The sequence below is a fragment of the Cetorhinus maximus genome, chromosome 12, assembly GCF_964194155.1.
Source record: "Cetorhinus maximus chromosome 12, sCetMax3.hap1.1, whole genome shotgun sequence".
NCBI classification, from domain to species: Eukaryota; Metazoa; Chordata; class Chondrichthyes; order Lamniformes; family Cetorhinidae; genus Cetorhinus; species Cetorhinus maximus.
Window position 1 is genome coordinate 117,443,162 of NC_135890.1, and position 13,836 is coordinate 117,456,997.

Below are 13,836 nucleotides of genomic sequence, written 5' to 3' on the forward strand. Positions count from 1 at the left end.
AGGAAAAGGCAAGTAAAGATTGTATCCTCTTTTGCAAACCAGCCAGTCATAACAAATTAGGGGAATTGGACCACTGAAGGCAGCTTGTCCAAATACACTGGAGATATCAAGAGATTCAATGTTTATTAACTTACGAAACAAATGTACCAAAGATCGTAATCAAATCAATATTACATATATAAAGCAAACTAAAAGTAAAATTCATATGCGTTTCCGTCTCATCTGTTCTCAGGACCTTTTTCCCCCCAAATCAGCATACCCTTCTATTCGTTTCTCATATGTGCTTCTTTCATTTCCCTAGATGTACGCATACTATTTGATGCATTCAACCTTCTCGCCACTCCGTGGGTCAATACATTTCCTGAATTCTTTATTGGATTTATTAGTCATTATCTTATATATGTGGCCTATCATTTTGCTCATGTTCTTATATCTTTTCTGCATCTTCCCCAGTGCCTCTATCTCCTTTGTAATGCCCTATTGTAACAGATATGGCAACATGAACAATAATTTTGGTCAAAGCTAGAGGAATAATTTTAAATAGGTACTTTCCTCAAAAGGGACAAAGACCTGGAATGGAAATGGAAAATTCTCAAGGTTTACGAACTTTCAATGTTTATACAGATTGGGTAATGAAAGGCAGCATACTAATGACTTCTTTGTGCAATAGTCTCAAAATGCACGCGATTGAACTGCTTATAATATCCCATCCAACTGTAAGAAAGAACTGCATTTGCATGCGTGGTCAGATCTCAAAGCACTCCACACAAATTATGCTAGAGATGTTGTTTGTTGACCAACATAAAAACAGGAAGATTTAACAAACAGAAGAGATGAATGACCAATTTATCTTTTGCGGTAATGTTGGTTGAGGAATGGATGCTGGTTAGGATACGGTGGGTAGCTCCAGTTTTCTTCAGTAACTGCCTTAAGATCTTTATCACTCACTGAACAGGCAGCCGGGTTTAACGCATCCCCAAAGACAGCACTTGAACCAGTGTAGTACAGACTAAAACATTGCCTTAAATCCTGTCGCAATATGGGGTATGAACTAACAACTTTCTTACTTTAAAACTAGAATGCTGCCAAATAACGTAGAATCAAACTCATAGCAATGCAAAACAGTAAGAAACACATTTTTTAAAAAAGCAGATTCACCTTAGACATCCCGATGTGTTTTTGAAGACTGTTGTCCATTCGGCATCACGTGGTTTGGAATCTTCATTGGGTTCATTCTCCCAGCCCGAATGAGGAATGATGACTTCATTTGTTAGCGTCTGAAGGCCATGATTAATAATTACAATTTTCAGTGGTTCATAGGAAGACAAGTTCCACAACGTACCTACACAAAGAAAATTGAAAACATCTTGACAGCATAAAAATGGTATTTCATTTAGATGACTTAAATATAGGCTTGAAATTAATTCCTCTCGTGTGAAACCAGAAATATTTTAGCAAACCTTGTAAGCCACAACAGACCAAAATTCCAACCTAACCATTCAACTGCAAAGACTTGCTGTCAAGGAATCAGAATGATGCACTATTTGGTTGGCTGTGCCTGTGCCGATTCTTTGCAGGAACTATCCAATTAGTCACATTCCCCTGACCTTTCCCTATAGCCCATCAAATAATCACATTTTAACTTAAAGTTTCCAAAAGTCCATGTCAAAGTCACAGCACCAAAATTCTAAGCTTGACATTTATCCAATGTGACTACATTAGCTGTGCTGATATATGAACACGTTTAAAACTTTTTGTATCGATTGCCACTGTCACTACACTTGCTCTTTCCCACAATGTGACACTGCTTCTTAGGAATGTGCTTTTCACAAAGCTTTCTGTATGAATAGTAAAGTGCCTCTCATGCATAATTTAAAAATGATTAGCTATCTCAGGTTAAAGAATGTCTGGGCTGACAAATATTCCAAACTCCATGAATCACAACTTCAATATTTAATTTATGAAATGTCACTATACTCAGATTGATATTTGGTATTAATCACAGAATTGTTACAGCATAGCAAGCAGCCTTTTGGCCCAGTGTCTGTGCAGCTCTCCCAATGAGAAATGCACCTTAGTGTCATTCTTGTGCCTTCTCATCATTAACCCTGCACATTCTTCCTTTCCAGATAACTTTATAATTCTCTCTTGAATACCTTGACTGAACCTGACTCCACCACATAAATGTCAATTATGAAACTTTTCTTCACACTTAAATTAGCCAGTCTTGATAATGTTTCAGACTGGCTGTGAACCAGTACCTTACGTGAGAGGCGAACGTGATAATTGCACTACAAAAACAGGACAATTGATGCTAGTTTCATGGTCACCAGTGCTGCTGGTAAATCAAATGCTAACTTTGACTTTCAGAAGCTTTGTGGCCTCATAAGTTTGTGAAGAGAATTTATAGTAGAATTTGAAAACTACTGCACTATAGGGTGAAAGCACAGCACATTAAAATGGGACAGTGTCACAATTCTGTAGTAGTTATTAAACTCTCAAAAAACAGGTTAACAAAATCTGGCATTAAAAGTACAACCATATATAACTCGGCATCACCCAAATTTTGTTGTCAGGACCTCACCAATAAAATCACAACCTCCCAAACTAGTTCCAAAATAATTTCCCATCAATAGCAATACAAAACCCACGCTCAGATTTTCTCCATATACAGTCCATTACCAAAATTTTTTCTTACAACACCTTTTAAGCCTCTCTCCCAACCTCTTACCCACTACCTCCACGAAGCACTTTAACGCTGGATTTCTCCGAGACAGGTGAATGAAGGTGGCCACATGAGTGAAGAAAGTATCAAAGTAGAATTTTCTTGTCCTCTCTTGCTTAAGTACTTCCACTCCAATCTTTGCCAAGCTCCACTGCCTTCCTGTGCCTGAGCAGATTCATTATGAGATCCTCAAGGTCATTTTCAATCTCTTCATGGCTACATCCCAATGCCAATAACCTCCTTCAGCTGTACATCCCAGCATTCACCATTTGATCGTGGCTAAACTACTCGTTATTCCCTTCAAGTCCACCACAAGTTCCCTGCTATGTCAAACTTCCTCCTTATTCCTTGATCCTCATCTCCTTCTCTGCATTCAAAAGCCTCCTAAAATTTTCTCTCTCTGGCTTCTGCCATCTACCCCAACTTCAGTGTCCTTCCTAACTCCTATTTCCAATCCATCTTTCTTCTCTTCTCCCTCTAAAATCTCCTGTTCTTTATAGGAGAGGAGTTGTATTTAAATGCACACGGTTGTATTACTCCAATACTTAGTTTATAGTAACTCCCAACAGAATCATACAGTTCAATAAAAACACATTGGAAAGCTGTTTGGAAGAAGGGGTTTTCAGCCTAACAAAAGCATGTAAAAAGACATAAATTAAAAGTTTATCACAAATTAACAACTTCTATGTAGCCCAGAACCACTTCACATGTGCCATCTACCACTTGTGATTACTGTACAGATCCAACTGAAGGCAGATCATAACTATTCAGGAGCTCAGAAAAAGTTGCCTCCCAAGTTAAGGGTAGGTTGCACAAATTCAAACAGGATTTTTTTTTTAAGGTAAAAGCAAAAAACTGCGGATGCTGGAAATCGGAAACAAAAACAAAAATACCTGGATAAACTCAGCAGGTCTGGCAGCATTGGTGGAAGGGAGCACAATTAGCGTTTCGAGTCCGCATGACTCTTCAATAGATAGCGTTTCGAGTCCGCATGACTCTTGTGGAAGGGAGCACAGTTAGCGTTTCGAGTCCGCATGACTCTTCAATAGATTGTGTTTCGAGTCCGCATGACTCTTGTGGAAGGGAGCACAGTTAGCGTTTCGAGTCCGCATGACTCTTCAATAGATAGCGTTTCGAGTCCGCATGACTCTTGTGGAAGAGAGCACAGTTAGCGTTTCGAGTCCGCATGACTCTTCAATAGAAGAGTCATGCGGACTCGAAACGTTAACTGTGCTCCCTTCCACAGACGCTGCCAGACCTGCTGAGTTTTTCCAGGTGTTTTTGTTTTTATTTTTTTCAGGAATGGCAAGGTCAATTAAAACCTTGTACACTTAGAGCACACGTCAGATTTCATGTATTAAAACTAATCAATCCTACTGATGGTCTATTACTGCCAAGTTTCAGAATAAAAATCTATTTTCTGACTATTGTGTCGAAATTCTGTGCTTGTGAGGAAGGAAACAGTAAAAGGGGCTGGATTTTTCTTGTTTACAAGGAAAAATATATTTTTCTAAAATTAATATATCAGGTAATCCTTATGCCAAATTGCCTAAAATTTTTACAAATCAAGTCACATAGCAACAGATGCATGCATGAGGTTCTGCCAAATAGTAACGTACCAACTCCTTACAGCAAAAGCTGGCTGTGGATTAGTGCAATATCAAATTCAAACAATAAATCCAGCATTAATCCTCGGGTTTTGCAATTCTGTAATATAAAAGTAATCGCTATCAATGTGAGACACTAAGCTCAGCATCACTCATCTCCCTTACAGTACTTGTGTTTTTCATTTTTGGGTCCTTGGTTTACCAAGCCTTCACTTGAAAATCAAGTTTTCTACTTTCACTTTCTAAATGTGTTTTAGATATTCTGCCATGAACAACTGACACCCTCCCTCCCCCTTCTCAGATACCATAAACCAAATAATTCAAGAGGTTTTGTAAAGTCTGAAAAATAGCATTTCTACTTTGGACTTGACAATTCAATACACACGGCCCTTTCCAAACAGTAATGTCAGGAAATAGAGATAGTGTAAATAATTTATATTTGTATTTGTGGGTGTTAGGAATGACCTATAGCTTTAAAGTTTAAGTTTGATTTGTATTTCTGTACCTGTGTTAAAAAGGGTCAAATGGAGTTTTAGTTTCACTTTAAAAAGGGTGCTTGCATTTCTAATAAGGAGTTTTATGACCCCTAAAGTAAAGGTAAATACACAAGGTAGAAGAGTTCAACGGTTGCCTAGCAACAGGGGCGAGAGGGGCAGGTCCCTGCCACAGACACACAACAGAAACAGCAGTTGTTTTGAAAGCTGTTTGAGTGCAGTTGGTTCTGAAAGTTGCTGCCAGGAGAGACTGGAGCAAAGGGGACAGATAGCCAGTCCCAAGCTAAAGGAAAATCACAAAAATCAAGGGGAATGGAAGAGGGGAAAGTCCAAAGATGACCTTCTAGCCAAGAGAAGGACAAGAACCTGGGAAAAGGTCCTGTTAAGTGAAGTTAGGATTGAGGGGCAGAGAGAAGGGCTCCATGCTTCAGATTTAAAGAGACAAAGGCTGTAGAAAGCAGATTTAAAGTAAGAACAACTTGCAAGAGACAAGAAGGTCCAAAGGGAAGGCTGAAGGTCTGTAACTCTGTTATGGGCATGTGAAGCAGTGGTGTACTGTTGACGGCTGTCTCTCACTCAGTGTGTGGAAGACAGCTTGAATGCATGTGGTGACCCAGGGAAGAGGAACATCAGAAGGAGGGTACGAAACCCTGGAGGGGAGCCCTTGTGGAAGGCGTCTGAGAGAAAATGCCAGTTTGGGAAAAGATTCCAAAGCAAGTTATTGGAGAGGGCAGATTGGAAACCCTCGTGTGAAAGACAGAGTGCAGTGAGACTGGTTGGCTCACAGTGTGACAAGCGTCTGCGGGAGGTTGAGGAGAGATCCATAGCATCTGTTTGAGGTGTCATCTGTCATTTGGTTTCAGAGTGTGATGTGTCCGGCCACAGGTTTACATGGACTGTGTACTTACTGTGTATATTAGAGTATAAGATATCTTTTGTAACTTGTGTTATCCTTACAAATTTATATACATCTGTAAAGGTACAGCTGTGGGTGAAGGAGTATTCTAATTTATTCAACAAGAAAAGATGAACTATATGTTTTATTCTTTTGTTAAAAGTTCATCAGCTGACTCCTGTGCCTCTGTTCAGTAGCTACTCTCCCACGTATCTAAACAAACAAATAAAAGTTAGGATCATCAAGCTGGGTTCCACTCTGAGGTCAGGCTTGTCCTGGGGTAACCTCAGTTGGAATCGTAACAGTTAGGGAACAGGACTAAATATAACTTGCATCAAATAACTTTACAGAACTAAATGTCATAAAAACTAGGAAGGCACCATTAAATTAATTATTTGGGAAGGTGCACCAGTAATTTGGGGAATGGGAAGAGGGCTATGGAAACAAAGAGTTCAGGACTCAGACTATTTTCTCAAGAAAAGACAGAGGTGAGCTGATAGAGGTCTTTAAAATTGTGAAGGAGTTTAATAGGATGGCATAGAGATGATACTTCCACAAGTGGAGATGTGCAAAACTCAGAGCCATGAATTGGATGGTCACAAATAAATCCAATAAGCAATTCAGGAGTCACTTCTAAATCAAATGGTGGTGAGAATGTGTCAATCCCTAGCACATGGAGTGGCTGAAGTGAATAGCACAGATGTATTTAAGGGAAATCTAGCTAAGTACTTGAGGGAGAAAGGAATAGGAGGATATCTTGCTGGGGTAAGAGAAAAAACAAAGTGGAAAGAAACTTGTGTGGAATGCAAGCAGAGGCAAAGGTAGAGAATGCTTTTCCCAATCTTGTATTCATTTCCTGAATGCAACAAGGAAAGCTATTTGTAGAAGGGCAAACTACTATGGATGCTGGAAATATGAAATGACAGAATTATCACAGCACAGGAAGTGGCCAGTCGGCCTGGTGTGTCTATGCCAGCTCCCTACAAGAGCAGTTTACCTACTGCCCTTACCCTTCAGCCCTGCACATCTTCCATTTCAGTTATCAATCCAATTTTCTCTTGAATGCCTTGATTGAACCTGCCTTCACCACACTCTTAAGCAGTGCATTCCTGGTCCCAACCACTCGCTTCATGAAAAAGTTCTTCTCCGTGTTGCCATTGTTTAACTACCTTAAATCTGTCCCCTCTGGTTCCTGATCCTTTCATCAATGGGAACATTCTTCCCCATCTCCTCTGTCCAGATTGAACACCTGTCAAATCTCCTCTCAATCTTCTCTTCTCCAAGGAAATCAATCTTCTCTTCTCCAAGGAAAACAATCCTAACTTCTCCAATCCATCAACATAACTGAAGTTCCTTACCTCTGGGACCATTCTGGTGAATATTTTCTGCACGCAAGTGCCTTCACATCTTTCCTCAGGTGTGGTGCCCAGATTTAATGCAATGCTCTAGCTGAGGCTGAACCAACGTTCCGTGCAGGTTTAACATAGTTTCCTTGCTTTTATACATTGTGACCCTATTAATAAAGCCTATGATGCTTTATTAACCACCCTCTCAACCTACTCCACCACTTTCAATGATTTAAGTACACATACACCCAGGTTCCTCAGCTGTTGTATCCCCTTTAGAATTGTATCCTTTATTTTACATTGCATCTCCTTGCTCCCCATTCCAAAATGAATCATTTCACACTTCTCTGCATTAAATTTCATCTGCCACTTGCCCGCTTATTCCACCAAACACTATGTCTTTTTGAAGTTCTACACTATACTCCTCACAGTTCAGAATGCTTCTAAGTTTCGTATCACTCGCGAATTTTGAAATTGTGCCCTGTACACCAAGGTCTAAGTCATATATCAGGAAGAGCAAGGGTCCCAACCCCTGGGGAACTCCATTACAAATCTTACTCCAAAGGGAAAAACATTCACTAACCAGCACTTTTTTTTTCCTGTCACTCAGCCAATTTTGTATCCATGTCGCTATTGTCCCTTTTATTCTATGAGCTAGAACTTTGATCACAAGTCTGTTATGTGGCACTTCATCAAATGCCTTCTGGGTGTACATATCAACAGCATTACCCTCATCAGTCTTCTCTCTGTTACCTCATCAAAAAACTCAAGTCAGTTAAACACAATTTCTGATGAAAGATTCAGACCTGAAATGTTAATTCCTTCTCTCATCGCAGATGTTGTCAGACCTACAGTGTGTGTCTGGCATCTTTTGTTAATACTATTTGTGGAGTATGGCCAACCAGGAGCAATCCAACACAAAATCAATTTGGTTAGAATTAAATTTTCAATGAGTTAGCAAGGTGCAGTTTACGTTAACACAAAGCAATGCTTGTAAACAATGATAAAAATTACTTTTCACATACATGTCTATGACATGCACGATTTGTGTTTTTGACCTAGAAATCGGGAGCATGCACTAATATCCTGTAAAAATAGCCATTTGCAAGGTAGTTGACAGACACCCACCATTACACGGAAGTATTAATTTCCATAAAAATCAGGTTCTTCAGACCCTTACTCTAGGCAAACTTGCGTACTGTAAATGACATATAAAGGATTTAGCCGGCAATCAGATCAACTCACCCTCATCCATTTAAAAAAAAATACACCTATTAGGTTTGGGAGAGGCCAGCAGATTCCACTGAAGTTCCACATTTCCAGTTGGCAGAACCCTCCTGTGGGATGTGGTGCGACCATGCTATGCTTAGGATATTGGCAAAATACTGACATATAGCAGTGGTTTCTGTCGCTTATCATGCTGCTGTGCTCATATGTTTGTGATCAGTTGTTTAATGATTTACAAGTGAGGGGAAGAGAAACTAAGCAACCTACATTTAGGGTTGAGATGGTTCTAAGATGACAAGGATGAAGTCTGAGCCAAAGGCAACCCTTCAGAACAGATTCGTCAACCAATGCTTGAGCCAGGGAGGTGTGGGTACTCCAAGGTTGCTGATTGACCAATGAGCACATGTCATTCCTGAATCTTCGAAGGCAAGACGTTTTAGCGAGGCTTGGAATTATTTGCACTCAGTGCTAAATCAATGGTGCAACAGGGAGAGTGGGTCCTAGCCAGACAAATGACAGGAAGACAACCAGCACTTTGTGCTGTCAAATGCACAGTTTAATCTGCTTAATTCCAGCAGTACTTCTACATAGACACAGGGAATCTAAATTTTATGCTGCTACCTTTTCTATTGCTTTTCACACTTCAGATAATTGGAGATGGGGGGGGGGGGGGGGGGAGGGGCAAGAGACTACATCCCATACTGGGTAAACCAAAATCAAACTTGTTTGGATATCTCAGCAGGTTAGTTTATAGGCTGAACATCATTTGGTAATGGGTTTCTGCATGTCAGACACCAGACTGTCAAAAATTAAAATTGAAGCATAACAATGTTATTCTACTGTTGATAAATCCTGCAAGTGAATGCGATACCTAACTCCACTCGAAGTAAAATATAGATATTGCTATCAGCCCCTCCAAGCTCCACATACACAGTCACTGATTTTCATTATGTGAATGGTCTACATGAATGTACTTGAAATCATTCAGCTATCTCAATGTAATAAAGATGAGGAGTCTGGACAAGATTAAACAAAGGCAAGCTAAGCTATTTTACAGAATTGTCACAGACATATGGACTTTTCACTAACTTGTGTGGAGTGAAGCATGTTCCAGAGCACTATTTATCTTGCCAATAATGATTTAAAACATGTTGATAAATCATTTATTTTTAAATTTAAATCAGGATATCTAACTCAATTTATACTTTGCCATAAATTGTTTTCATGTACAATCTCTTCATAAAAAATAATTTCCACAGAATTCTAGTTAGCAGTCCCTGCACGGACTCAGGTGATAGGGGAGGATAACTTTGGAGGTTCTTCCAAAGCAATCTTTCTTTGGCTAGGACTGAAGCCCCAGTTTGAGCTGCTGTTCTTGTGGAGAACGAACAATAAAGTTAGGATGGAGTTAGGTATCGCATTCACTTGCAGGACTTAGCTACAGTCGAATACCATTGTTATGCTTCAATTTTAATTTTTGGCAGTCTGGTGTCTGACATGCAGAAACCCATGTTTCGGTCCATAAACTAACCTACTGAGATATCCAAACAAGTTAAATTTTGGTTTACCCGGTATGGGATGTAGTCTCTTGCCTCCCACCTCCAATTATCTGAAGTGTGAAAAGCAATAGAAAAGGTAGCAGCATAAGATTTAGATTCCCTGTGTCTATGTAGAAGTACTGCTGGAGTTCAGTAGCTTAAACTGTGCATTTGAACAGCACAATGTGCTGGTTGTCTTCCAGTCATTTGTCTAGCTAGGACTCACTCTTTTATTGGTGTGTTGTGACTTTATAAATAATGTGTCTCCCTGGATAGGCCTCTGGGCTTGTTTTTAATACGTCAAGTGGCTGCCAAGCATTACTCTGTCTGCTTGGTATCCAAGTTCCAAGAATACATTACCTAAATTTGTAACAGAGGAGTGGAACTCTGCCACAGTAGCAGAATTTACCTTCTTGCTAGTCAGGGTCAATCAATCTTGTGCATATATTTCTGGCCCTGTACCCAAATCTACTCATTCAAGGCTGATGGTCCAACACAGCAACAAAGGAGTACTGCATTGTTGGAGCTGCTGTTCTTAGTATGAGATATTAAACCAGAGGGTCAACTTGCTGTTCAAGGCAACATTTCAATTGCATGACGCTATTTGAAAGGAGTGGAATGCGTTTTTTCAGTGTGGCGGCCAATAATTCTACCATCCAAGATAAATCAATTAGTCAGTGGTGCACTTTTCCTCTTAACATGTCACTCTGCAGAAAAGAATTCCAATGCATTTATATCACATGACAAGGAGTTACACAAATGCAACTCTTTGCCCTGGACAATAAAACAAGATGCCACTTCCTCAGTATACAACATGTTTCATTCTTCAAGTAGCACCTAGGAATAGTGAGTCTCCTTGATCAGCAGGTTGTAGCAACGTTCCATTATGTCCCAAATGGTTCATTGCAGACAACATTTAAGCAGAACCATTACCCCTTCCAATTTCTCATCCCATTCAGAATCTTGCTCTAAATCCTGATTGCCAATTAGTGTTATAACTATCAGTAATTATCTGCATAAATTAAAAGGAATATGACTGCAGTTTTAAATAACTTGTCAGAATTCTCAAACAGCCCAAAGTACTGCACACACACTACATTGTGCAGTTACTGATATGTAGGCAAACATGATGGCCACTTTGGACACCAGGTCCCAACACAATGGCGAGGTGAATGACTAGTTCATCTGTTTCAGTGGCTGATGGAGAGTATTGACCAAGACACCGAGGAGAAAAGATGGCACTTCAAAAACTGCAGCATTCCCTCAGTACTGATGTGAAGAGTTAGTCCAGGTTACATATGCAAGTCCTGGATTGTGGCTTGAATCTAAATGGGAGACATACTAACTTAAGCAAGCTAAAAAAGCATTTTCAAATTGTTGCATTTTCTGTCAATCCAGTCACATAATCTGATTAAAATGTGCCTTAGTGGGTTATATTGTCTTGCACTCACTAATTTTAGCCAAAGATAGCATCAAATAGGGAACAAAAAAATAGCTTACCTAATTGATAACTCAGGTTACATATTATTTGCAATTATGTTGTAGAAATTGATTTCTTGGTAACATTGTCTGCACTGATGGACACAAGGTTACATTTCAGGGTTGCATGGATTTCAGATGGCCCACCTCATGTCTGCAGCAGCAACTAAATTAATAGAATTCTACTACCTGACTTATTATTCAGCTTCTATATCAAAGCTAAAATCCCAAATACTAAATAAACTCTATGCTACATGAAGATTATTACTTATTTTTAATCCTAGGTTTTGCATGTCAAATAAAAACACCTCATGCTCTGAAAACAGCTATCAATACTGGCTAAGTCTTTGCATATTTAGACCGAATGCAAGAAGATTTTCATCACAAATATAATCAGTACCATCCTCTTAATCCAACACTGCTACATAGTTAACATTAAAAAGAATAGCAACATGAAAAAATCTCCGAACAACAAATCTATAACTTGATGGGCACATGGAAAATTTCATTAAGCTGTTTCTGACCCAGCGCTGCTCTAAAAAGTAGTTTCTAAGTCAGAGAAATTAACACAGAATCAGAAGTAATGTACCAACATAGAGGAAAACACTTAACATGTTTAATGCAAAGCACTTTTCCCTTTTCACCTCCTCTCCCCCAATTTAATCAATTCCACAGGCAATTTCTCCCTATGTGGTCATGAAAATGCGGCTTCAGATCTCAGCCTCATGAAGACACAGCTTTTCAGATCTGCCAGCTGGCAAAGAGCCACTCAGCAAGCAGATCCGTAGAATGAATACACTGTATCCTTTCCTGCCATGAAGAAGGACTTCTAAAATTCACCACCAACTGGGTACCATTAAGCAATTGCTTGGCACTGAATTTAAAGCAACTGACCACTTGGGATTGACACTCAAGGCCAAAGCAACATGCTGGTCGTTTTCAATTCCAGACAGCCATCTGCTGACAGACAAGTTCAGTTTATTGAATGCAGTGACTCGTGGTAGCCAATTCTCAACAAATAAATCATAATCCCCACTGTACTTACCTGTTATTAGTTCTCTAACTTCCATGTCATTGGTCTTCCTTAGTAATCGAACCAGGGCAGGAATTCCATCACAATTCTTGATTGCCACTTTGCTGTCATGATCTTTACCATACGAGATATTTCTCAGGGCGCCACAAGCCCTACGGTGAACATCTGGTTTCGGGTGATCCAGAAGTCCAACCAAAATAGGTATCCCCTTTAGCTGCCTTACTTCCTTTTTTATTTTGTCATTCTCATAGCACAGATGCTGCAGATAGGCAGCAGCATTTGATTTAACTGGGTCAAGGTGATGACTGAGCATTGCGATAACCTCTGGAAGATCTGGGTCCCGCCACCTGGGATCTTTGCGGATACTGTCTATAGATGGTGAGCGTCTTCCAAGTCGGTCGAGGCTGGCCATGCTCCCCCTTTCCGGTTGTGCTAGTGGTGCATTGTACACGCCTGTCAGATACGGAATCCGATCTTCAATGATCTCTGCTTCAATAGGATCTTCATAACCTCTAAAACAGAAACAGAATTAGATTAAGATCATTTAAGTAAAGTACAGCCATTTGATCTCCCCTTACGCAAAAATAGTTAACTTTTACTCCGTAATTTGATTTGCCAATAATTATCAAATTAAGGCATGACTCAAGAGGACAAACTGGACTTTAAATGGGTAAAGCAACATGGAAACTCCAAAAGCTGAAAATTGGATTAAAAAAAGGTCAGTCAACTTGGGTAGAACAATAGAATGGATTACTGACTATTCTGACGAAAGAAACACTTGAAACATCAAAAGCTGTTTTTTCTCTTCACAGATGCTGGTATTTTCAATATTATATTTTTAACTTCAGGACTTAAAAGGGGTCATTTGAAGACCAACAACTTGTATTTATGAACCACCTTTAATTAAATAAAACATCTCAAAAGCCTTTGACAGGAGCTTTAACCGAGCAAAATTTGACACTGAGCCATATAAGGAAATATTAAGGCAGATGATCAAAAGCCTGATCAGAGGTAAGCTTTAAGAAGCCAAGAGAGATAGAGAGGCAAAGAGGTTTAAGAAGGAAATTCCAGAGCTGAGGGTCTAGACAACTGAAGATATGGTCGCCAACGATGGAGCATTTAAATTCAGGGATGCTCATGAGGCTAGAATTAGAAGTGTGCAGATATCTCAGGTTGTGGGGCTGAAAGAGTATAATGAAATGGGAAGGGGCAAGGCCATGGAGGGATTTGAAAACAATGAGAATTAAAAAAATCAAGGCATTGCTTAATTGGGAGCCAATGTAAATCAGTGAGCACAGGGATAGTGGACTTGGTGCAAGTAAGGACTAGAGGTCATCCAAAACTCTGCTGCCCAAGGTTAAGTAGAATGTGGGAGGTCAGCCAGGAGCACATTGGGATAGTCAAGTCTGGAGGTAACAAAGGCATGGATGAGAGTTTCAGCAGCAGATGAGCTGAGACACAGACAGAGTCGGGCAATGCTATGGACGTGTCA

At 39.8% G+C, this 13,836-nt stretch overlaps 1 protein-coding gene across 13 annotated transcripts in view; it reads right to left on the minus strand.

Annotated features, from left to right (window-relative positions):
- The window catches only part of arvcfb (ARVCF delta catenin family member b), a 360,264-nt gene that overhangs the window by 84,436 nt on the left and 261,992 nt on the right, over nucleotides 1–13,836 (minus strand). For all 13 annotated transcript variants that reach the window (XM_078554487.1, XM_078554490.1, XM_078554492.1 and 10 more), the window contains 2 exons: nucleotides 12,357–12,856; nucleotides 1,159–1,342 (listed from right to left, as the gene is read on the minus strand). In XM_078554487.1, the coding sequence (XP_078410613.1) occupies nucleotides 1,159–1,342; nucleotides 12,357–12,856 (684 nt within the window). The remainder of the gene's footprint in view (nucleotides 1–1,158; nucleotides 1,343–12,356; nucleotides 12,857–13,836) is intronic.